Here is a 24,246-nt window from a genome sequence, read left to right on the forward strand (position 1 = left end):
CCCCAAATCCCAGATCCACCTTAAGGAGCACCTTGAAGAACCCCCTGAGCTTCTTCAACCCTAAACCCCAGATCCACCTTGAGGAACCCTGAGCTTCTCCACCCTCAAACCCCAGATCCACGCTGGGGAACACCTCGAGGAACTCCCTGAGCTTCTCCATGCCAAACTCCAGATCCACCTTGAGGAACACCATGAGAAACCCTGAAGTTCTCCACCCTAAACCCCAGATCCACCTTGAGGAACCTCTGAGCTTCTCCACCCCCAAAACATGTACCACATTCATCTTCCCCATGCCCTGAAATGGAGACATTTCACCCCCAAAAACCCCAAAAAATCCCAGAATTCTTCCCAAAAGCCCCAGAACCCCAAATCTCACCGTGGGGGCGCAGAGCAGCAGGTTCTCATCAGACTCCAGCGCTGCCCGGAACAGTTTGCTCTGGATCCTGTTGAGGGTTTTGAAGCCCTCAAAACCAGCCTGAGCATATTTGGGGAGTTTTTCCACAGAAACCAATTGCTGGGAAGAGGGAAAATGTGGAAAAAAATTAATTTAGGGAATTTTCCAGGTCAGAAAATAAAAATTTAGGGGTGGGAATGAGGGAAAATTCAATTTTTATCATCTTAGATTCCATGGAAAAGTTCAAATCCTTAAATCTCAAACTGAAACCAGTGTTAGGGAAAATATTTGGGATTAATCCCAACGTGGACACAAAAAAAAAAAGGAAAAAATAAAAATAAATCTTTTTTTTTCAATTATTTTGGGGACAAACCTCGTCAGCTCCAAAGGGTTTGGGTTTTCATGGAAAAAATGAAAATAAATCAAATTTTCCCCATTTTTTTGGAGGGACAAACTTAGTCAGCTCTGAAGGGTTTGGGTTTTCATGGGAAAAAATGAAAAGAAATCAATTTTTGGGGTTTTTTTGGGGGAACAAACCTCGTCAGCCCCAAAGGGTTTGGGTTTTAGGGCAGGAACGTGAACTTCCTCGTATCCCTTGCGCTGTCTCCGGAAGGATCCGTCCGGGAGCTGGCACCTCTTGTTGGCCATGAAGTGACTGCCCTGGGCAAACACCAGGTCCTCCAAATCCAGCACCTGCCTGGGAGCCAGAGCCTGGAAAATAATGGGGAAAATGAGAGAAATGGGGGGAAAAAAAGTTTTAAAAAATGGGGAAAATGGGGGAAAAAGGGGGGGAAAATGATGGGAAAAGAAATAGGAAAAGAAATGGGAAAAATGAGAGGAAAAATGAGGGGGAAAAAGAGGGGGAAATGAGGGGAAAAGGGAAAGAAATGGGGAAGCAATGGAGGAAAAGGGGAAAAAAGGGAAACAATGGGGGGAAATATGGGGGGGAAATGGGGGGAAAAGTAAAAATAGGAATTGTTTCTCCTCATGTTTGAAAGAAAAGCTGCAGATTCCAAGTGGGACTCCATCTTCCCTGTGGGATCAAATGTTTTTTGGGATAGCTGGGGGTGTTGTGGGAGCAAATCCCAGGATTTTACCTCTCCTCCCTGGTCCAGGTCCATGGATTCCAGGTCGGTGTCCATGCGGGACTGGCGCACGCGTTCCCGCCGGGAGCGTTCCTCCTGAGGGGAAAAATCAGGATTCAACTCAGGTAAGAGGCTCAGAGTCCTCCAAAGTGCTCCTGTTCCCTCAAGTTTTTAGAAATAAAACAGGAATAACCATTTTTATAAACCAGGAATAATAATTTTTGGCGGGAAAACCAAATTTCCCCTCACAAAAATGGCTCCTACCAGGAGTGTTACTCCTGAGGGGAAAAATCAGGATTCGCCTCAGGTAAGAAGCTCAGACTCCTCTAAGGTGCTTCTATTCCCTCAAATCCTCTGGGAATCCATCCAAAAACAAGGAATAACTATTTTTATAAACCAGGAATAACCACTTTGATAAACTGGGAATAATAATAATTTTTGGCAGGAAAACCAAATTTCCCCTCACAAAAATGGCTCCCGCCAGGAGCGATCCTCCTAAAAAGAATTGGGATTGGCACTCACCCTTCTCTAAGATGCTCCTATTCCCTCAATTCCCACAAATTCTTTGGGAAAAGCCATCCAAAAAACAGGAATAACTATTTTAATAAACCAGTAATAATCTTTTTAGGTGGGATAACCAAATATCCCCTCAGAAAAATGGCTTCCACACCTGAGGGGAAAAATTGGGATTCAGCCTCTTAAAGTGCTCCTGTTCCCTCAATTTCTTTGGAAAACTCATCCAAAAACCAGGAATAACCATTTTTATAAACCAGGAATTACCATGTGGGATATTTTGTGGGATTTGGAGTATTTCAGGGTGATTTTTTGTGGGATTTTGATGGAAAAGCTGATCCTGAGAAAGCAGAAATGGACATGGCAGTGTCGCTTCCCCACAGATTTTTGCAGGATTCCAGCCTCGTTTCCAGCCCCAAACCCAAATCCCACAACAAACCAGGAACCATTTGGGATATTTTGTGGGATTTGGGGCATTTCAGGGTGATTTTTTGTGGAATTTTGACAGAAAAACAAACCCTGAGAAGGCTGAAGCAGCCACGGCAGCATCGCTTCCTCACAGATTTTTTGGGATTCCAGCCCCCATTCCCAACCCCAAACCCAAATCCCACAAATCCTATAAATCCCATAAAATTCCTGACCCGGATCAGATCCTCTTTTTCTGTTTCATGGAGCTGGTAGAGGAATTTGGAGAGCTCGGGGTCGGCCTCCATCTTGCCCATGATGCGTTCCTTCTCCGCCTCGCTCTGCGCGCTGGCCAGCAGGGTACAGTACAGAACTAGGAAAAAAATCAACATTTTTGAGATTTTTATGGGTTTTTTTGGGGACTTTGACAACATTTGTATGGGAATTTTATGGGATTTATTGGTATTTTTTATAATGGGATTTTCAAGATAATTTTTTGGGATTTGTTGCGATTTCTATGGGATTTTTTAATGGGACTTTATCTTAAATTTTTGGGATTTCTATAGGTTTTTATCTGAATTTTTTTTAATGGGATTTTATCTGAATTTTTTGGGACTTTAATGGGAATTTTTGGGATTTTTAAAATGGGATTTTTAATGGGAGTTTTGGGGACTTTTATGGGATTTGCTGTGAATTTTTGGGATTTTATGAAATTTAATGGCATTTTTGGGATTTTGATGGATTTGATGGGTTTTTTTTGGGATTTCATGGCCAGAATTCCATTGGAAAAGGAAAACCAAACTCACTCATCATCCTGTGCTGCCTGAGGACCTTGATGAAGTCGAAGGTGTTGAAGCCCAGCAGCAGCACCAGCTGGTTCTCACATTCCCGGTCATCGCTGGCAGTCTGAGGGGAAAAAACATGGAATTCTCAAACCCAGGGAATCCAGATCCCTGATTTCCATGGGATGGAGGTGAGGAGAGGTTGGGAAAAGAGAGGAAAAAATCCTAGAAGCTAAAAAATTATCTTAAAAGCTAAAAAACAAGCCCAAAATTCCCATTTTCCCTCAAAAATATGGAAATCGGGAAGGAAAAGACCCCATGGACAATTTCCAAGGGAAAACCACCCCAAAATCCCATAAAGTCCCAAGGAATTAATTTTAACCCAAATTCCCAATTTTTAGAGGCAAAATTCTCCCAAATCTCAAAGATTTGGTGACCACAGACCTCGAAGATCTCAAAAATTCCCATTTTACCAGAAATCAGGAAGGAACAAAGTCATGGACAGCGATTTCCAAGGAAAAACCACCCCAAAATCCCAAGCAATGAATTTTCAACCAAAATCTCAATTTTTAGAGGGAAAATTCTCCCAAATGCCAAGGATTTGGAGAGCACAGACCTTGAGGATCTCCAGGACCTCGTCTGCCTTTTTCTGGGACACGATGGCGTCGTCGTAGAAGCGGCTGAGCTGGCGCTGCAGCCAGAAGGCGTCGATGTCCCGCGGGTGCAGATCCTTCTTCTTGGAGCTCATCAGCTCCCCCGAGGCCACCAGCTGCAAAATCCCCAAAATTCACATTATTCCTGGGATTTGAGGAAGTTTAGGGCCATGAAATCCCAAAAAATCTCATAAAATCCCATCATTCTCAAATTTTCAATGTCCTGTGGGCGGCAGGTTCTTCTTGTTGGAGCTCACCAGCTCCCCTGAGGCCACCAGCTGGAAAATCCCAAACATTCCCATCAAAAGTCCATAAAATCCAAACAAATCAAATAAAAATCCTGAAAAATTCCAAAAATTCCCACAAAAATCCCATCAAAATAAAAAAAATTACCATCAAAAAAATTCCCAAATTCCCATAAAAATCCAATTTAAAACATCCCATTAAAATCCCAAAATCCCCATAAAAATCCCCAAAAATCCCACTTAAAAAATCCCAACAAAAAATCCCATTAAAATCCCAAAATTCCCATTAAAATCTCATTTTTAAAATCCAATTTTAAAACACCTCATTTTAAAAAGTCCAATAAAAAAATCCCCAAAAATCCCATTAAAAAACCCATCAAAACCTATCAAAACCCATCAAAAAATCCTATTTACAAATTCCCATTAAAACCCTATTTAAAAAAATCCCATTTAAAATCCAAAAAAATTCCCATTAAAACCTCATAAATACCCCAAAAACCCAAAAAAAAAAAACCCAAAAATACCATTGAAAACCCAAAAAAACCCCAAAAACATCCCATAAAAACCCCAAAAACATCCCATAAAAACCCCAAAAACATCCCATAAAAACCCCAAAAATTCCATAAAAAACCCAAAAATCCCATTTCCCAGCAATCCCACACTCACGTTGGCCGACAGCGTGCAGCGCACCACGGCCTCGTCCCCCTCCAGGTCATCGTCCGACGCCTCGTCCCGAACCTCCCCGTAGATGTCCTCGTCCCCCTCCTGTGGGGACAGCCCTGATTTTATCCCTTTATTCCTCAAAAATCCCTTTATTCCTCAAAAATCCCTTTATTCCTCAAAAATCCCATTTTTACCCTTCTTTTTCCCTCAAAATCCCTTTTTTCCCCCTCAGAAATCCCTTTTTTTTTGCCTCTTTTCCCCCCCAAATTCCATTTTATTCATTTCCTCCCAAAACATGGGATAAAGGGAAATGGGACAAAGGGAAATGGAAAAAGGATAAAGCAAAATGGGATAAAGGGAAATGGGAATGGGATCAAGGGAAAAGGGATAAAGAGGTAAAAGGAAAAGGGATAAATGGAAATGGGATAAAAGTGGTCCCACAAGGAAAATGGACACAGGGAAATGGGATCAAGGGAAATGGGATCAAGGTGGTGCCATGAAAAGAACTGGATAAAGGAAAATAAATGGGATAAAGGAAAATGGAAATGGGATGGAGGGAAATGGAAACGGGACAAAGGAAAATGGAAACGGGATCAAGGAAAATGGGATCAATGGGGAACCAGGAGGAAAATGGGACACAAGAAAATGTGGGGAACCAGGAGGAAAAGGGGATAAAGTGAAATGGATTTAAGGGAAATGGAAATGGGATTTAAGGGAAATGGGATAAAAGTGGTTCCATGAAAAAAATGGAATAAAGGGAAACGGAATAAAGGGAAATGGAAATGGGATGGAGGGAAACGGGATAAAGGAAAATGGAAATGGGATGAAGGAAATAGGATAAGAAAATGGAAATGGGATAAAGGAAAATGGGATCAATGGGGAACCAGGAGGAAAATGGGATAAAGTGAAATGGATTTAAGGGTAATGGGATCAAGGGAAATGGGATCAAGGAACGTGAAATAAAGAAAATTGGGTAAAGCAAAACGGGACACAGGAAAATGGGATAAAGGGAAATGGGATTAAGGGAAATGGAAATGGGATAGAATAAAATGGGATAAAAGTGGTTCCATGAAAAGAATGGGATAACGGAAAATGGGATCAAGGAAAAAGCAAATGGGATCAAGGAAAATGGGACACAAGAAAATGTGGGGAACCAGGAGGAAAATGGGATAAAGTGAAATGGATTTAAGGGAAATGGAAATGGGATTTAAGGGAAATCGGATAAAGGTGGTTCCCTGAAAAAAATGGAATAAAGGGAAACGGGATAAAGGGAAACGGGATAAAAGAAATAGGATGGAGAGAAATGGGATTAAAGTAAATGGAAACAGGATAAAGGAAAATGGGATCAATAGGAAACCAGGAAGAAAATGGGACACAGGAAAACGGGATTAAGGAATGTGGGATAAAGAAAATTGGGTGAAGCCAAATGGGACACAGGAAAATGGGAATGGGATTTAAGGAAAATGGGATTTAAGGCAATGGGACAGGGGTGACCCCACAGGAGCCAGGCTGACGGAGCCGTCCCCACCTCCTCGTCGGACTCGAACTGCACGTTCACCCCGTAGGTCTCATCGATGTTGTCATCTGCAAGGAACAGGGCATGGAATGGCTGGGAATGGCTGGAATTCCACATGGGATCCACCCAGAATGCACCCAAAACGCACCCGGAATCCCACGTGGAATTCACTGGGAATGCCTGGAATTCTGACTGGGATCCACATGGAATCCACCCAGAATTCATCTGGAATCCAACCAAAATGTACCCAGAATTCACCCAGAATTCACTGGGAATTCCCTCAGAATCCACTTGGAATTCCGCATGGGATCCACCCACAAATCACCCGGAATCCCAAAAAAATCTCCAAAAAATAAATAATAATCCTGACAAGATAAAAAAACAAATCCTGAAAAAAAACAATAAAACTGATAATATAATAATATATATGTATATAGTAATATTGAAAAAAATAAAAAAAAAACTTCAAAATTCCTCCCAAAATCACAGAAAAAATTGCAAAAAAGTTACCAAAAAAATCCTAAAAAAAATCCCCTAAAAAATAAAAAATGTTAAAAATATACATAAAGTAATAGAGGAAAAAAAATTTTTAAAATTCTGAAAAAATCCTCCAAAATGAAAATAAAAATTGTGAAAAAAAATTGCAAAAAATCCCTAAAAAATCCCCCCCAAAAAAATAAAAAAAATCCCCAAAATTCCCAAATTTGTCCTACCCATGTTCTGGATGTCCTTGTCCCCGCCGTAGTCGGTGATCTTCTTGCCCAGGTTGACCAGCACGTGGTAGCGCGTGTCGTCGGTGGGGCCCAGCAGCAGCTCCACCTCCTTGCGCCGCTCCTTGTCCCGCAGCTTCTCGTTCTTCAGCACGGCCAGGACCTCGTCTGCGGCCCCACACAGGATGTCCCGGGGCTGGGGAGGGACAGGACACCGGCAACGCTCAGCTGGGACCAGGCTGGAGCCACCTGGGACACTGGGAGATGTCCCAGCTTGTGGTGGGGCCAGGTGAGCTTTGGTGTTCCTCAAACCCAAACCATTCCATGGTTCCACGGGCAGGTTTAGGTGGAATTTTGGGAAATAATATTGGGTGAGGAGCTGGGATCCTTAGAAGTGTCCAAGGCCAAGTTGGAGCCACCTGGGACACTGGGAGATGTCCCAGCTCATGGTGGGACCAGGTGAGCTTTGGTGCTCCTCAAACCCAAACCATCCATGGTTCCTTCTGGAGATTTGGGTGGGATTTTGGAAAGGAGCTCTTCCTTTTGGGAGTGATGAGAAGCTGGGATCCCTGGAAGTGTCCAAGACCAAGCTGGAGCCATCTGGGACACTGGGAAATGTCCCAACTCATGGTGGGACCTGATGAGCTTTAAGGTTCTTTCCAACCCAACCTATTCCATGGTTCCATGTGGAGATTTGGGTGGGATTTTGGGAGGAAATACTGGGTGAGGAGCTGGGATCCTCAGAACTGTCCAAGACCATTCTGGAGTCACCTGGGACAGTAGAAAGTGTGGGACCCATGGTGGGACCAGATGAGCTTTGGTGTTCCTCAAACCCAAACCGTCCATGGTTCCACGGGCAGGTTTAGGTGGGATTTTGAGTGAGGAGCTGGCATGGAATCACCAGAGAAGCTGGAATCCCTGGGAGTGTCCAAACCCAGGTTGATCCAGCAGAAAACATCTCAACCCATGGTAGAACTTCATAACTTCTACAAACCCTTCTAATCCAACCTATTCCATGGTTCCATGTGCAGATTTGGGTGGGATTTTGGGAAGAAATATTGGGTGAGGAGTTGGGATCCTTAGAAGTGTCCAAGACCAGGTTGGAGCTACCTGGATCTATGCAAAGTGCAGGACCCATGGTGGGACCAGATGAACTTTGCTGTCCCTCAAACACAAACCATTCCATGGCTCCATGCGGAGATTTGGGCGGGATTTTGGGAAGAATTGTTGGGTATGGGGCTGGGATGGATTCCCAGAGCAGCTGGGATCCCTGGGAGTGTCCAAACCCAGGTTCATCCAGTAGAAAACATCCCAACCCATGGTAGAACTTCACAACCCCTTCCAACCCAACCCATTCCATGGTTCCATGTGGAGATTTGGGTGGGATTTTGGGAAGGTGGTGGGATGGACTCTCCAGAGCAGCTGGGATCCCTGGGAGTGTCCAACCCAAGCTGATCCAGCAGAAAACATCTCAACCCATGGTAGAACTCCACAACGCCTTCCAACCCAACCCATCCCACACCTCCCAACCTCATCCCACGGGGCCACCAGAGCTGGACGCCCAATCCCAAACCCCAGAGGTGCCCCCAAACCTCACCTGGTCGCCCAGGGCAGCCTGGATGAAGCTCAGGAGAACCTCGTAGGTCTCTCGTGTCTCCTTGGTCTTGGGCTTGTAGATGATGCCCACCATCTCGTCGATGCCCTCGGACAGCAGCGTGTAGCCCTTCATCTTGTTGATGTCGTGCCTGTCCTCGTCCCTCTTCCTCCTCCTGGGAAAATCGGGGAAAACTGGGAATTAGGGGTGCTCAGGGAGCAATTCCTGCTTTTCCTGACCCATTTTTTCCCAAAAAAACATGGTAAAAAATTGATTTGTTTTCATTTTTTTTGTGATGATTTTGGTGGCTTCCAGTTGGGGTTGGTTTGGAGTTTTGGGTTTTCCAACCCTAAAAATTCCCTCAGGGCCAAATCCTGCTTTTTCCAGATTGATTTACTCCAAAAAATTGAAAAAAAATGGATTTATTTTCATTTTTTTTTTAGATGATTGTGGTGACTCGTAGTTGGGATTTGTTTGTGGTTTTGGGTTTCCCAACCCCAAAAGTTCCTTCATGGCCAAATCCTGCTTTTTCCAGATTAATTTATTCCAAAAATTTGAGAAAAAAATTATTTATTTTTCTTTTTTTTTTTTTTTAGATGATTTTGGTGGCTCACAGTTGGGTTGGTTTGGAGTTTTGGGTTTCCCAATCCCTCATGGCCAAATCCTGCTTTTTCCAAAAAATTTACTCCAAAAAATTGAGAAAAAGTTGATTTATTTTCATTTTTTTGTGATAATTTTGGTGGCTCTCAGTTGGGTTTGTTTGGGATTTTGGGTTTTCCACCCCAAAAATCCCCAAAAATGTTGAGTTGGAAAAGGGGAAGCTCCAAAACAAAGAGATTTTATTGGGATATTTAGCACCAGAAAAAGCAAATTTTTTGGGTATTTTACACCAAAAAATGCAAATTTTTTTTTATATTTGGCACCAAGAAAAGCAGCATTTTTTGGGATATTTAGCACCAAGAAGAGAAGATTTTTTTGGGATATTTAGCACCAAAAAAAAACTTTTTTTGAAAAATTTGGCACCAAAATATGAGATTTTTTTTGGAAATTGGGCACCAGGAAAAGCAGGTTTTTGGGATATTTAGCACCAAGAAAAACAGATTTTTTTAAATATTTACTACCAAAAAGCCCAAATATTTTGGGATACTTAGCACCGGAAAAAAATCCAATTTTTTGAGAAATCGACCACCAGCAAAAATCAACTTTTCCGAACCCAAACCAGAACCTCTCCCATAATTTCTCCCATGATCCCAGGATGAAAATTCCCTGAAAATTCCCAATTTTTCCTGCTCACTTGGCTCTCCTCTCCTCCTGCATTTGGGGTTTGGTTCTCTGGGCCTTGTCCCCCATGCGGGTGCCCTCGAGCTTCCCCACCAGGGACAGAACCTCCCCCGTGGGCTCGTCCCGGCGCGTGCGGTCGATCAGCGAGCGGTCGGCCTGGAGCACCAGGTTGGAGTTCTGGAGGAAAATGGGAAAAATGGCGTTAAAATGGGGTAAAATGGCGTCAAAACGGGGTAAAATGGCGTCAAAATGGGGCAAAATGGCGTCAAAACGGGATAAAATGGCGTCAAAATGGGATTTAAATGGAGTAAAATGGGATAAAATGGCGTCAAATTGGGGTAAAATGGCGTCACAATGGGGTAAAATGGCGTCAAAACGGGGTAAAATGGCGTCAAAATGGGATTTAAATGGAGTAAAATGGGATAAAATGGCGTCAAATTGGGGTAAAATGGCGTCACAATGGGGTAAAATGGCGTCAAAATGGGATTTAAATGGGGTAAAATGGGATTTAAATGGGGTAAAATGGGATTTAAATGGGGTAAAATGGGATTTCCCATTTGATCAGCGAGCGGTCGGCTTGGAGTACCAGGTTGGAGTTCTGGGGGAAAAAACGGGAAAAATGGGATTAAAATGATGTTAAAATGGGGTAAAATGGGATTGAAATGGGATTCCCCATTTGATCGGGGAGCTGTCGGCCTGGAGCACCAGGTTGGAGTTCTGGGGGAAAATGGGATTAAAATGGGATTAATAGAGGGTAAAATGGGGTAAAATGAGATTAAAATGGGGTTAAATGGGGTAAAAGGGGAGTGAAATGGAATTGAAATGGGATTCCCCATTTGATCGGGGAGCGGTCGGCCTGGAGCACCAGGTTGGAGTTCTGGGGGAAAATGGGATTAAAATGAGGTTAAAATGGGGTTAAATGGGATAGAATGGGATTTAAATGGGGTTAATACGGGGTAACATGGGACTGAAATGGGATTTGGGGTGACGGGAATGGGGTTGAGGGGATGAACCGGGGCTGGAAGAAATCGAGGGGGTCCCAAAATGGGATTGGGGGTCTCCAAATGGGGTTGAGAGGGGTCCCAAACTGGGACAGGAGATCCCAAAATGGGGCTGAGGAACCCCAAACCGGGACAAGGGAATCCCAAACTGGGGTCCGAGGACCCAGTACGAGGCTGAGGGTCCCATACCGAGTCCCAATTGGGGTGGAGGGAGCTCACGGTAACGTGATGGGCTCACCGTACCGGGGTGCGCCCATGATAACGGGACGGGCTCATAGTACCGGGGTGCGCTCAAGGTAACGGGACGGGGTTCAGGGCACCGAGCGCGCACTCACCGCCTTGTACTCATACTGCAGGCTACGGGCGGTCACGTCCGCCATGGCTGCGCCGGGAGCGGGGCCCCGAACGGGGCCGGGACCGGGAGCGGAGCCGGGAACGGGAGCGGGCCCTGATGAAGCCGCACGGCCGCCGCACCGGAAGCGCCTTCAGCAGAACTTCCGGGTTAGGCGGAAACGCGCCTGGGCACGCGAGAACTAGGCTCCGCCCATTACTCATTTTTATTGGTTGATAACCGCTAAATCCCGCCCCCACACCGGGAGCTGCCTGTGATTGGTCAGACGGCCACCCGCCATGATTTTGATTGACGTTCAAACGCCTGAAGTTGGCTGGGCGGGGCAGGGGGCGCGGTCAGTTCGAAGTTCGCCACTTCCTATTGGTCGATATGTGAAAACCACGCCCCCTGATGGGACCACGCCCCTTTTCGGTGTGAGGGCACATGTGGTGCCCGCGGAGGGGGGAGGCGACACCCCCGAATTGTCCCCGAGGAGGGCACTGAGGGGCATTTGGGGGGCCCCTGGGCATTGAGGCGTTTCTGGGTACTGGGGTGGTCCCTGGGCATTGAGGGGTCTGTGAGCATTTGGGGGGTCCGGGCAGTGTGGGGTCTCTGGCATTGAGGGTCCCTGGGCATTTGGGGGTCTCTGGGCACTGCGGGTTCCTTGAGCATTTGGGGGTCCCCAGGCATTGAGGGGTCTCTGGCCATTTTGGGGTCCTTGACTGCCCACCAGGGTTGTGTCCCCGTTCATTTTGGGGTGCCAGGGGACGCGGGCAGCGCCTCCCTCTCCCCATTCCCCTCCCTTGCTGGCTTTGGGGTCACAGCTCAGTGCCCGCTGCGGTGCCCTCATTACCTCGGCCCTGTTAATTAGTGGAGCGCGGTGCCAGCCCCTGGAGAGGTGCCCGGCGGCCGTGCCAGCTCGGCCGTGTCCCAGCAGGGGTGGCACCATGTGGCACTTGTCCTGTCCCTGGAGGTGACCTGGCTGTGCTGCCACACGTGGTGCCCACCTGGGCTTTGTCCTTGTCCTCTCTGGGAAGGGATTCTGGGCACTGGGATGGCACCAAGGTGGCACCAGGATGGGACTGGGGATGGCACTGGGATGGCACCCGGGTGGCATTGGGATGGCACCGGGATGGCACTGGTCAAACTGGGATGGATTGGGATGAGCTGAGCTCAACTGGGATTGGCCTAACTGGGCTGAGCTGAGCCGAACTGGGATAGGCCGAGCTCAGTGAAGCTGGGCTGAACTGCGCCAAACTGGAGGTGGTAAAACCAGGCTGAGCTGAGCCGAGCCAGGCCAGTAAAGCCAGGCTGGACTGACCCGGGTCAAACCAGACTGGGCTGAGTCCAACTGGGTTGAGCTGAGCCTGGTAAAGTGGCCTGAACTGGGCTGAGCCCAACTGGGATACTCTGAACTGGGCCGAGCCGGGCTGAGCCAAGCCTGGCCAGTGGGCTGAACTGGGCCGAGTGGTTCTGGATGCGACCCAATCCGAGCAGAGCTGGTCTGGGCCAAGCCTGGTTGAGCCAACTGGTCCCGGTAAGACCCGACTGGTTCCGAGCGGACGCGGTTCCGACTGGACCGGGGTCCGATTAGAACCGAACGGTTCCGATTATACCCGAGCGGTTCCGATCCGATCAGACCCTCCCCGAGCGATTCCGATCTGACCCGAGCGGTTCCGATCTGACCCGACCCGACCCGAGCCCCCTCCTCTGAGGGGGTCCGTGACGTCACGGGCGGGGCGGGGCCGCTCGGGGCCGCGCCGCGCGCTCCCCTCAGCGCCGCTGCCGCCTCCCGCGCCCCGGCCGGGCCCCCCCGCGCCCCCCGGAACCCCCGCCCCGCTCCGCCGCCTCCCTCCGCCGCCCCGCCCGGGCCCCCGCCCCGCTCCGTTCCGCCGCCCGCCTCCCGCCGCCCCGGCCGGGCCCCCCCAAACCCCCCCCCCGCCCGCCCCGCTCCGCCGCCGCCCGCCCCGCCGCCGCCGCCGCCGCCGCCGCGCCCTGAGGTGAGTGCGGGCCCCCCCCCCCGCTCCGCCCCGGTATTGTTGTGGCGGAGCCGCGGGGGCGGGAGGAGGAGGGGGAGGCGCTTTGTTCCTCCCGGTACCGGGAATCGCCGCCGGCTCCCCCCCCGCCCCCGTCCCCACCGCGATCCGCCCGTGGATGGGGGGGCCGGAATCGCCCCCTCCGCCGCTCGGAGCCGTCGGTGCCGCGGGAAATCCCCCCCACGGTAACGGCGGCGGGGAGCGGGGGGTGCCGGGGGCGCGTGGCTTGGGCGGGCAGCGCCGTGGGGAGCCGGGGGGGCACCGCCGTGGTGGCACCGTGTGGGGACCGGGGGTGGCACCGCGTGGGGAGCCGGGGTGGCACCGTGTGGGGACCCCCCCGGCCGGGCCCCTCAGGGCGCTCCCGGAGCGTCCAGCGCCAATCTCGGGGTTTGGCTTTGGCCGTGGCACCCCGAGGGTGGTGTCCCCGCTTTGGGCACCCGGCCCTGCCCCTGGCACCCCGGCCGTGCCCCGTGGCCTGTGGCACCGTGGCCGTGCTTTGTCCCTGTCGCCGTGCCTGTTGCAAGCCCAGCTGTGCCTGTTGAACCCCGGCCGTGCCCGCGGCGGCTTGGCCGATCCTGTGGCACCCCAGCTGTGCCCAGGGCACCCCAGACTGGCCCAGGGCACCCCGCATTTGTCTCTTGTGCCCCGGCTGTGCTCGTGGCACCCCGATTTCTGCCCGTGGTACCCTGGCCAGGCCTGTGACACCCCCCCCCCATCTTTGCCTGTGGGACCCCAATTCTCCATGTGGCACCTCAGCTGGCACCCCAAATGCGCCCGTGACACCCCAAATGTGCCTGTGGCACCCCAGCTGTGCCCCTGATGACCTAAATGTACCTATGGCACCCAGATGTGCCCGTGACATCCCAAACGTGGCTGTCACACCCCAGATGTGGCTGTGACACCCCAGCCATGCCCTTGGCACCCGAGATGTCCCTGGTGACACCCCAGATGTTCCTGTGACACCCCAGACATGGCTGTCACACCCCAGCTGTGCCCATCACACCCCAGATATGTCCCTGGCACCCCAGCTGTGCCCATGCCACCCCAGCTGTGGCTGTCACACCCCAGATGTGGCCATCACACCCCAGATATGTCCCTGGCACCCCAGCTGTGCGAATGCCAACCCAGATGTGGCTGTCACACCCCAGATGTGGCCGTCACACCCCAGATGTGGCTGTCACACCCCAGAGGTTCCTGTGACACCCCAGCTGTGGCTTTCACACCCCAGCTGTGCCCATCACACCCCAGCTGTGCCCGTGCCACCCCAGCTGTGCCCATGCCACCCTCCCCCGCCGCAGGAAGCCCGCCCGGGGGTGTCCCCCATTCCCACGGCCCTTCCCGTCCCCCGCCCTCCCGGAAATCCTTCCCGAGCCGTCACCGGGGCCCCCCCGGGCCCCCCCGGTTTCCTGCTTCCCGCCGGGCCGGCCGAACAATCCCCGCCGCATCCTGCCCGCCCCGGGCACCATCCAGGGCACCCCGGGGGCACCGGGCAGGACGTGGGGGGCGGGCAGTGCCCGGTCCGGCCCCCCCTCCCCATTTCCTCGCTGTCCCCAGGGCGTGGGGTGCCCCGGCCTCGTGACGGCGCGCTCAATGCCGCCTTGTGCCCGCGCCGCCCGCGTGACGCCGCCCGCGCCGCTGCCCCGTGGCACCGACGGGGCCCCGTGTCCCCCCGCAGGGACCCCGCGGTGTCCCCAGCGCCGCCCCGGGGCCATGGCCGCTGTCACCGTGCTGCTGCTCCTTGTCACCACTGCCGCCGGCGCTGCTGGCACGCCGGGCGCGTCGTGGAGCGCTGTGCCCAGGAGGACGGTGCCCTACGAGGGTGAGTGCCAGGGGATCGGGGACAGGGTGTGGGGTGTTGTCACCACCCCGGGTGGCTTTTGTCCCGTCCCTTCCCAGACAGTGTCGGGTGGGTGTCCCCAAAACTGGGGTGCAGAGGACACGCAGGGATGTGCCAGATGTGCCATCCCCAGTCCTGTGGCAGCACGTGGGGGCCCCTGCCCCGTGCTGTGTCCCTTGTCCCCATCCCTGTGCTGTGTCCCCTGTCCCATTCCTGTCCCCATCCCTGTGCCCTGTCCCCATCCCTCTGCCAGGTCCTTTGTCCTGTCCCTCCTCCATGTCCCCCGCGTCCACGCCCTGCCACCATCCTGTCCCATCCGTCCCATCTGTCTGCGTGTCCCTTGTCCCATCCCTCTGCCATTTCCTGTCCCCACGCCCTCCCATCATCCTGTCCTGTCCCTCGGCCATGTCCCCTGTCGTGTCCCTCTGCCATGTCCAGTGCCCTGCCAGCACCCCGAGGTTCTGTCCTTGTCCCGTGCCAGCAGCCTCTGTCCCTGCCCTGTGCTGTCACCCTGTGTCCCCGTGCTGTGCCAGCTCCAGTGGCCCCGTCCCCGTGCCATGCCCTGTGTCCCCGTGCCGTGCTGCATTCCCCTGTCCCCATGTGGTGGCAGTGCCCTCTGTCCCGTGCCACTGTCCCCGTGCCCTCTGCTATGCCACTGTCCCTGTGCCTGAGACTTCAGTCCCTTCACTGTGTCACTGTCCCTATGCTGTCTTCAGGCCATGTCCCTTGTCCCTACACCTGGAGCTGTCCCTGTGCAGTGTCCCTTGTCCCCACGCCTTTACTGTGTCCCTGTTCCTGTGCCATGTCCCTTGTCCCCACTCCTTCGCTGTGTCCCTGTCCCTGTGCAGTGTCCCTTGTCCCCACGCCTTTACTGTGTCCCTGTTCCTGTGCCATGTCCCTTGTCCCCACTCCTTTGCTGTGTCCCTGTCCCTTGTCCCCATGGCCAGGCCCCCACCCTCAGCCGTGCCAGCCCGGTGTCCCTGTCCCCGCCCGGGGCCGTGGCGCTGTCCCCTCAATGGTTCCTTTCTGCAGAGCCCGGGGGGCGCGGGGGGGTCCCTGCAAAGGCCACTGTGTTTGGTGACAAAGGGACCTTTGTGTGCCACGGGGCCGGGGGTGGCCGGCGGGGGCGGGAGTGCCCTCGGGGGTCCCTGCCCTGCGTCCCCTTGTCCCCAGAGAGCTGCGGGGCGGGGGGTGTCCCAGCTTGGTGTCCCCACAGAGCTGCAGGGGAGGGTCCCCGAGTTCCCACAGAGGTGCAGGGGGGTCCCAGCCCGGTGTCCCCACACTCTGCAGTGTCCCATCTCGCTGTCCCTGTCCCCACAGAGCTGCAGGGGGGTCCCAGCCCGGTGTCCCCACACTCTGCAATGTCCCATCTCGCTGTCCCTGTCCCCACAGAGCTGCAGGACACTGCCAAGCGTTTCTCCCAGGGCGGGGTCTCTCACTACCTGACGCTGACGCTGGACGAGGCCGAGGCGCTGCTCTATGTGGGTGCCCGCGAGGCCGTGTTCGCCCTGGCCACGGGCACCGTGGAGCTCAAGGCGGCGGTGAGGCCCCGGGGCACCCCAAACCAGGGTGGCATTCGGGGTGGGGGTGCCCTGCCGGCCCCTGACCCCTGTGCCACCCCCAGATCTCCTGGGAGGCGCCCGTGGAGAAGAAGGCGGAGTGCGTGCAGAAGGGCAAGAACAACCAGGTGGGCACGAGGGCATGGGGGAGTTTGGGGCACAGTGCCAGTGCCAGGGGCTGTGTCCTGGTGCCATGTGCTGTCTCTGTGTTGTGCCAGCTCCAGGGGCTGTGTCCTTGTGCCATGTCCTATGTCTCTGTGCTGTGCCAGCTCCAGACGTCCTGTCCCTGTATCCTTGTGCCATGCTCTGTGTTCCTGTGCTGTGCCAGCTCCAGAGGTCCTGTCCCTGTGTCCCCATGCCATGCCCTGTGCCGCTGTGCCATGCCAGCTCCAGCATCCCTGTCCCTGTGTCTCCGTGTCATGCCCTGTGTCCCCATGCCGTGCCACACTCATTCCCCTTGTCCCCATGTGGTGGCAGTGCCCCCTGTCCTCTATCCCTGTCCCGTGCCAGTGTCCTCGTGCCATGTCCCCACTCCTTTTCTGTGCCACTGTCCCTGTGCCATGTCCCTTGTCCCCACTCCTTTACTGTGCCACTGTCCCTCTGCAGTGTCCCTTGTCCCCAGCCCTTCACGGTGCCACCTCCCCAGTGCCCCATCCCTTGTCCCCTGTCCCCATTGATGTCCCCGTGTCCCCTCGCAGACCGACTGCTTCAACTACGTGCGCTTCCTGCAGAGCTACAACAGCTCCCACCTGTACGCGTGTGGCACCTACGCCTTCCAGCCCAAGTGCACCTACATCGTGAGTGGCTCCCCAGAGCCCTGTCCCCAACGTCCCCTGCGCTCCCCAGGGGTGGCCCTGTCACCTGGGGTGGCGTTTTGGGTGGTTTTGTGGCGGTGAGAGCAGCTTGGGGGCGTCTTTGTGCACTTGAGGTGTCCCAGATGGGTCACCTGAGTCAGGGACAGCCCTGGGTGAGGGACAGGGACAGTCCCAGATGGGTCATCTTGGAGGGCCCCTGTCCCCAAGAGGATCATCCAGGGGTGTCTCTGTCCCCAGGAGGGTGGCCCAGGGCTGTCCCTGTCCTCAGCAGGGTCATCCAAGACTGTCCCTATCCCAGAACGACCATCAAGGGGCATCTCCATCGCTCATCAAAGGGTGTCTCTGTCCCCAGGAGGGTGGCCCCAGGCTGTCCCCGTCCCCAAGAGGGTCACCTGGAGGGTGTCCATGTCCCTGGGCCTGTGTGGGTGGCACAGACGTGACCCAGTGCCCCCCACCCCACCCTGTGCCCCTCAGGAGCTCTCCGGCTTCACCCTGGACCCGGTGGCATTCGAGGACGGCAAAGGCAAATGTCCCTACGACCCCACCAAGGGCCACACCGGCCTCATTGTGGGTAGGTGACACCTCTGGGGACACGGGGGGTGCCACCCGTGCCCGCCACCCCCCTTAAACACCTCCCTCACAGACGGGGAGCTCTACTCTGCCACCTTCAACAACTTCCTGGGCACGGAGCCCGTCATCCTGCGCAACCTGGGCCCGCACTACTCCATGAAGACGGAGTACCTGACCTCGTGGCTCAACGGTGGGGACACCGGGGGACAGGGGACACGGGAGGGGACAGGGGGCAGGGCACAGGTGTGACAAGGAGCTTTTGCAGAGCCTCACTTCGTGGCGTCGGCCTTCGTGCCCGAGAGCGCGGGCAGCGGCAGCGGCGACGACGACAAGGTTTACTTCTTCTTCAGCGAGCGCGCCGTGGAGTACGACTGCTACGCCGAGCAGGTGGTGGCACGGGTGGCACGGGTCTGCAAGGTACGCCTGGGCACACCTGGGGACACGCCCTGAGCTGTCTGAGGGTTGGGAAGTTGGCATGAGGTTTGGCAGTTGGGTATGATTGCTACACTGAGCAGGTGGTGGCAGGGTGGCGCGGGTCTGCAAGGTACCTTGTCCTGGTGCCCATGGTCACAATGGTGGCCCTGTCCTGTTGCCCATGGTGGCCTTGTCCCAGTGCCAGTGGTCAGTGTGGTGGTCTTGTCCTGGATGCCCATGGTGGCCTTGCTCATGGTCACCATGGTGGCCTTGTCCTGAAGCCTGTGGTCACCATGATGGCCTTGTCCCAGTGACCATGGTGGCCTTGTCCCAGTGCCACTGGTCAGCATGGTGGCCTTGTCCTGGATGCCCATGGTGGCCTTGTCCTGGTGCCCGTGGTCACATGGTGGCCGTGTCCTGTTGCCCATGGTGGCCTTGTCCCAGTGCCAGTGGTCAGTGTGGTGGTCTTGTCCTGGATGCCCATGGTGGCCTTGCTCATGGTCACCATGGTGGCCTTGTCCTGAAGCCTGTGGTCACCATGATGGCCTTGTCCCAGTGACCATGGTGGCCTTGTCCCAGTGCCACTGGTCAGCATGGTGGCCTTGTCCTGGATGCCCATGGTGGCCTTGTCCTGGTGCCCGTGGTCACATGGTGGCCGTGTCCTGTTGCCCATGGTGGCCTTGTCCCAATGCCACTGGTCAGCATGGTGGCTTTGTCATGGATACCCATGGTGGCCTTTTCCTGGTGCCCATGGTCACCGTGGTGGTCTTTTCCTGGTGGCCTTATCCTGGTGCCTATGGTGCCATGCTGCCCATGGTGGCCTTGTCCTAGTGCCCAGGGTGGCCTTTTCCTGGTGCCCGTGGTGGCCTTGTCCTGGTGCCTGTGGTGTTCATGGTGGCCATGTCTATGGTGTCCCCTGGTGGCCGCGTCCCAGTGCCCGCGGTGCCCACAGTGGCCGTGTCCCGGTGCCCGCAGTGCCCGTGTCCCCGCAGGGTGACGTGGGCGGCGCGCGCACGCTGCAGAAGAAGTGGACGTCGTTCCTGAAGGCGCGCCTGGTGTGCTCGGCCCCCGAGCAGCAGCTGCACTTCAACCGCCTGCAGGCCGTGTTCACCCTGCCCGGCGCCCGCTGGCAGGACACCGCCTTCTTCGGCGTCTTCCAGGCCCGCTGGTGAGTGCCGGTGACCAAGATGGTCTTGTCCTGGTGACCATGGTGGCCTTGTCCTGGTGGCCATGGTGGCCTTGTCCCGGTGACCGTGGTGGTCTTGTCCCTGTACACTTGGTGGTCTTGCCTTGGTCCCCATGGTCACTATGGTGGCCTTGTCTTGGTGCCCATGGTGCTCCTGTCCTGGTGACCATGGTGGTCTAGTCTCAGTGCCCATGGTCACCACGTTGGCCTTGTCCCGGTGATCATGGTGGCCTTGTCCTGATGACCATGGTGGCCTTGTCCTGATGACCATGATGGTCTTGTCCCTCTGCATGTGGTGGCCTTGTCCCAGTGACCGTGGTGCTCTTGTCCCGGTGACCATGATGGTCTTGTCCTGGTGCCCATGGTCACTATGGTGGCCTTGTCCCAATGACCATGGTGCTCTTGTCCCAATGACCATGGTGCTCTTGTCCCAGTGACCATGGTGGTCTTGTCCTGGTACCCATGGTCACTGTGCTGGCCTTGTCCTTGTCCATGTGGTGGCCTTATGCCAGTGACCATGATGGTCTTGTGCCTGTGCATGAGTGGTCTTGCCTTGGTGCCCCTGGTGGCCCTGTCCCAGTTCCCATGGTGCCCATGGTGGCCTTGTCCTGGTGCCCATGGTGGCCCTGTCCCAGTTCCCATAGTGCCCATGGTGGCTCTGTCCCAGTTCCCATGGTGCCCATGGTGGCCTTGTCCTGGTGCCCATGGTGGCCTTGTCCCAGTTCCCATGTTGGTCCTGTCCTGGCGCCCATGGTGGCCCTGTCCCAGTTCCCGTGGTGCCCACGGTGCCCCTGTCCCTTTGCCCACTCCCGGTGTGCCCGCAGGGGTGACGTGGACGTCTCTGCCATCTGCCGCTACCCCATCCTGGAGGTGAAGAAGGCCTTCGAGGGGCCCTACAAGGAGTACCGGGAGCAGGCGCAGAAATGGGGGCGCTACTCGGGCGAGGTGCCCACGCCCCGGCCTGGCGCGGTGAGAGCGGGCACGGCAACAGGCTGGGGAAGCTGGGGCCAGCTGGGGGCCTGGGGGTGCCCTCTGAGGGGTTGGCATCCATTGGTGCCCCCTGAAGGGTTGGGATCCATCTGTGCCCCCTCAGATGAATTGGGATCCATCTGTGCCACCCTGAGATGGATTAGGATCCGTCTGTGGCATCCTGAGAGGGATTGGGACCCACCCCAGTGCCCCCGTGCCCTCATGTGCCCTGATGTTCCCCTGTGCCCTCCCCCACGCCCAGACAATCCCCCCATGTCCTCCCCCATGCCCTGACGGTGCCCCCTGTGCCCCTTGCAGTGCATCACGGACTGGCACCGGCAGAACGGCTTTGCCAGTTCCCTGGAGCTGCCCGACAACACGCTCAACTTCGCCAAGAAGCACCCGCTGATGGATGAGCCGGTGCCACCCCAGCGCGGGCGCCCGCTGCTGCTCAAGAGGGATGCCAACTTCACCCAGCTCGTGGTGGATCGCGTGGCAGGGCTGGACGGGGCCACCTACGAGGTGCTCTTCATTGGCACAGGTAATGCCAGGGGACAGGGAATGCCAGGGACAGGGAATGCCAGGAGACAGGGGGCACAGGACAGGGGCCACCTATGAGGTGCATTAGCATTGGTACTGGTAATGCCAGGGGACAGGGAATGCCAGGGGACAGGGAGCACCTATGAGGTGCTCTTCATTGGCACAGGTAATGCCAGGGGACAGGGAATGCCAGGGGACAGAGACAGCAGGACAGGGGGCACAGAGGGGACAGGGCATTAAGGAGGCGTGGCACCGAGGGACAGGGCACAGCAGGGACAGGGCACCATGGGGACAGGGCACCACGTGTCCAGCCCCGGGGTGCCCCATGGCTGATGCCCGCCGTGCCAACCCGCAGCTGATGGCTGGGTGCACAAGGCGCTGGATCTGGGCACCCGCATCCACCTGGTGGAGGAGCTGCAGGTGTTCGAGCCCGCCCAGCCCGTGGAGAGCCTGGTCCTGGCGGGCACCAAGGTGAGCGTGCCAGGGGTGGGGGCGGCAGCGTCACCGCGGTGCCACCCGGCAGCGCCACCTCACCGCTGTGCCCCCCCCGCCCTGGCAGAAGCTGCTGTTCGCCGGGTCCCGCCTGCAGGTGGCACAGCTGCCCCTGGCAGAGTGCGGGCGCTACCAGTCCTGCACCGACTGCGTGCTGGCACGGGACCCCTACTGCGCCTGGAGCCGCAACGGCAGCGCCTGCGTCCGCACCGACGGGCACAACGGGTACCAGGGCACCGGGGCACGGGCACCGTGGGCACCGGGGGCATGGGGATGGCACTGAGGTCACAGGGATGCCACCCAGGGCATGGAGGTGGCACCCAGGGCATGGGCAGGGTGGAGTTGGGGAAGGGTTCTGTCCCCAGAAGGGGCTGGCACTGCCCAGGGAATGGGCACAGCCCCAAGGAGCTCCAGGAGCCTTTGGATTTTGGGGTGTCTGTGCAGGGGTGCCAGGGGGGGATCAGTGATCCCTGGGGTCCCTGGGGAGGTGGCACCGTGGGTACCCTCCTCATGGTGCCATCCTCCCGCAGCTCCCACCTGGTGCAGGACGTGCTGAGCTCCGACACCGGCGCCTGCTCCGTGCCACAGGTGGCCAAGCAAGGTGAGACCCTACTGGTGCCACACGGGTGTGCCCATGCCATCCCCTGCCAACCCATGGATCCCATCCCATGGATCCCATCCCATCCCATGGATCTCATTTCATCCCATCTCATCCCATTCCATGGATCCCATCCTATCCCACGTGATCCCATGGACTCCATCCCATCCCATGGATCTCATCAAATCCCATCCCATCCCACCCCATGGATCCCACCCCATGGATCCCATCCCATCCCATGGATCCCATCCCACCCCATGGATCCCATCTCATCCCACACCATGGACCCCATGGATTCCCATCCCATCTCACCCCACCCCATGGATCCCACCCCATGGATCCCATCTCATCCCATGGATCCCATCCCACCCCATGGATCTCATTTCATCCCATCTCATCCCATTCCGTGGATCTCATCCCATGAATCCCATCTCATTCCATGGATCTCATCCCATGGATCCCATCCCATGGATCCCATCCCATGGATCCCATCCCTTAGATCCCATCCCACCCCATGGATCCCATCTCATCCATGGATCCACTCCCATCCCATCTATGGATCCCATCCCATCCCACACCATGGACCCCATGGATTCCCATCCCATCCCATCCCACCCCATGGATCCCATCCCATGGATCCCATCTCATCCCATAGATCCATTCCCATCCCATCTCATTGACCTCACCCCATCCCACCCCATGGATCCCATCCCACCCCATGGATCCCATCCCACCCCACCCCATGGATCCCACCCCACCCCATGGATCCCATCCCACCCCATGGATCCCATCCCACCCCACCCCATGGATCCCACCTCACCCCATGGATCCCATCCCACCCCACCCCATGGACCCCCCCGCATGACGCCCCTGTCCCGCCGTGTCCCCGCAGGCTCCCTGACGCCCAAGAACGTGACGGTGGTGGCGGGCACCGACCTGGTGCTCACGTGCCGCCTGGCCTCCAACCTGGCGCGCGCCCTCTGGACCTTCGAGGGCCGGGCGCTGGCGGCGCAGCAGGTGCTGGTGCTGGGCGAGGCGCGGCTGCGGGCGCTGGTGGTGCCCGGCGCGGGCGCCCAGCACAGCGGCACCTACCGCTGCCTGGCCGAGGAGCAGGGCGCCCGCCTGCCCGCCCAGGAGTACCGCGTGGCCGTGCTGGCGGGCGCGGGGGCGCCCCTGGAGACGCGGGCGCCGCTGGAGAGCCTGGGCGTGGTGTGGGTGCTGGCCGTGTGCCTGGGCGCCCTGTGCCTGCTGCTGCTGCTGGCCGTGCTGTCGCTGTGGCGCCGCCTGCGCCACGAGCTGGGCAAGGGCGCCAAGGCCATCGAGAGCACGCTGGTGTACCCCATCGAGCTGCCCAAGGAGATGCCCAGCCCGCGCTTCGTGCCCAGCGCCGCCTCCGACTCGGACGAGAAGCTCTGGGACCCGTCCAGTTATTACTACTCGGACGGCTCGCTGAAAATCGTGCCCGGGCACGCCGGCGCGGCGGGCACGGCCTGCTGCCGCAACGGCGGCCCCGGCGCGGCCTCGCCGCCCGCCGCCATCCCCGGGCAGCCGCTGCACTCGCCCACCCGCATCCACCTGGGCCCCCTGCGCGGCTCGGCCTCCAACGGGTACATCCGCCTGGCGCTGGGCGCCGAGGAGCGCCCGGCCTGCGCCGACCTGGCCGAGGAGCTGCGGCGCAAGCTGCAGCAGCGCCAGCCCCTGCCCGACTCCAACCCCGAGGAGTCGTCGGTGTGAGCCGTGCCCGCCTCCGCTCCGGGGGCTGCTGTGGGCACCGCGGAGCGGGCACGGCGGAGCTGATCCGGCTGGGGGTGGGTGCCTGGCATCGGAACCCGGCTGGGGACGAGCGCCTGGCATCGGAACCCGGCTGGGGACGAGCGCCTGGCATCGGAACCCGGCTGGGGATGAGTGCCTGGCATCGGAACCTGGCTGGGGACGGGCACCTGGCATCGGAACCCGGCTGGGGATGAGCGTCTGGCATCAGAACCCGGCTGGGGACAGGCACCTGGCATCAGGATCCAGCTGGGGATGAGCATCTGGCATCAGAACCAGGCTGGGCA

At 56.3% G+C, this 24,246-nt stretch overlaps 2 protein-coding genes across 2 annotated transcripts in view; one reads left to right on the forward strand and one right to left on the reverse strand.

Annotated features, from left to right (window-relative positions):
• The window catches only part of SNRNP200 (small nuclear ribonucleoprotein U5 subunit 200), a 34,438-nt gene extending 23,133 nt beyond the window's left edge, over positions 1–11,305 (reverse strand). The window contains exons 1-12 of the mRNA XM_058820346.1: positions 11,178–11,305; positions 9,855–10,018; positions 8,564–8,735; positions 6,970–7,162; positions 6,269–6,324; positions 4,744–4,842; positions 3,796–3,948; positions 3,204–3,303; positions 2,634–2,770; positions 1,492–1,575; positions 932–1,105; positions 377–514 (exon numbers count right to left, since the gene is read on the reverse strand). Of these exons, the coding sequence (XP_058676329.1) occupies positions 377–514; positions 932–1,105; positions 1,492–1,575; positions 2,634–2,770; positions 3,204–3,303; positions 3,796–3,948; positions 4,744–4,842; positions 6,269–6,324; positions 6,970–7,162; positions 8,564–8,735; positions 9,855–10,018; positions 11,178–11,222 (1,515 nt within the window). The 5' untranslated portion in view covers positions 11,223–11,305. The remainder of the gene's footprint in view (positions 1–376; positions 515–931; positions 1,106–1,491; positions 1,576–2,633; positions 2,771–3,203; positions 3,304–3,795; positions 3,949–4,743; positions 4,843–6,268; positions 6,325–6,969; positions 7,163–8,563; positions 8,736–9,854; positions 10,019–11,177) is intronic.
• A 3,404-nt stretch (positions 11,306–14,709) lies between these two features.
• On the forward strand, positions 14,710–23,923 carry SEMA4C (semaphorin 4C). Its single transcript, XM_058820242.1, has 14 exons — positions 14,710–15,028; positions 16,439–16,587; positions 16,671–16,733; positions 17,304–17,402; positions 17,895–17,991; positions 18,064–18,180; positions 18,256–18,407; positions 19,397–19,572; positions 20,415–20,559; positions 20,878–21,100; positions 21,455–21,570; positions 21,659–21,816; positions 22,122–22,192; positions 23,082–23,923. The coding sequence occupies exons 1-14, from the start codon at positions 14,800–14,802 to the stop codon at positions 23,921–23,923; spliced, it is 2,637 nt and encodes an 878-aa protein (XP_058676225.1). The 5' UTR covers positions 14,710–14,799.
• Positions 23,924–24,246: the final 323 nt, after the last annotated feature.

Source organism: Ammospiza caudacuta, chromosome 26 (assembly GCF_027887145.1).
Source record: "Ammospiza caudacuta isolate bAmmCau1 chromosome 26, bAmmCau1.pri, whole genome shotgun sequence".
Classification (NCBI taxonomy): Eukaryota; Metazoa; Chordata; class Aves; order Passeriformes; family Passerellidae; genus Ammospiza; species Ammospiza caudacuta.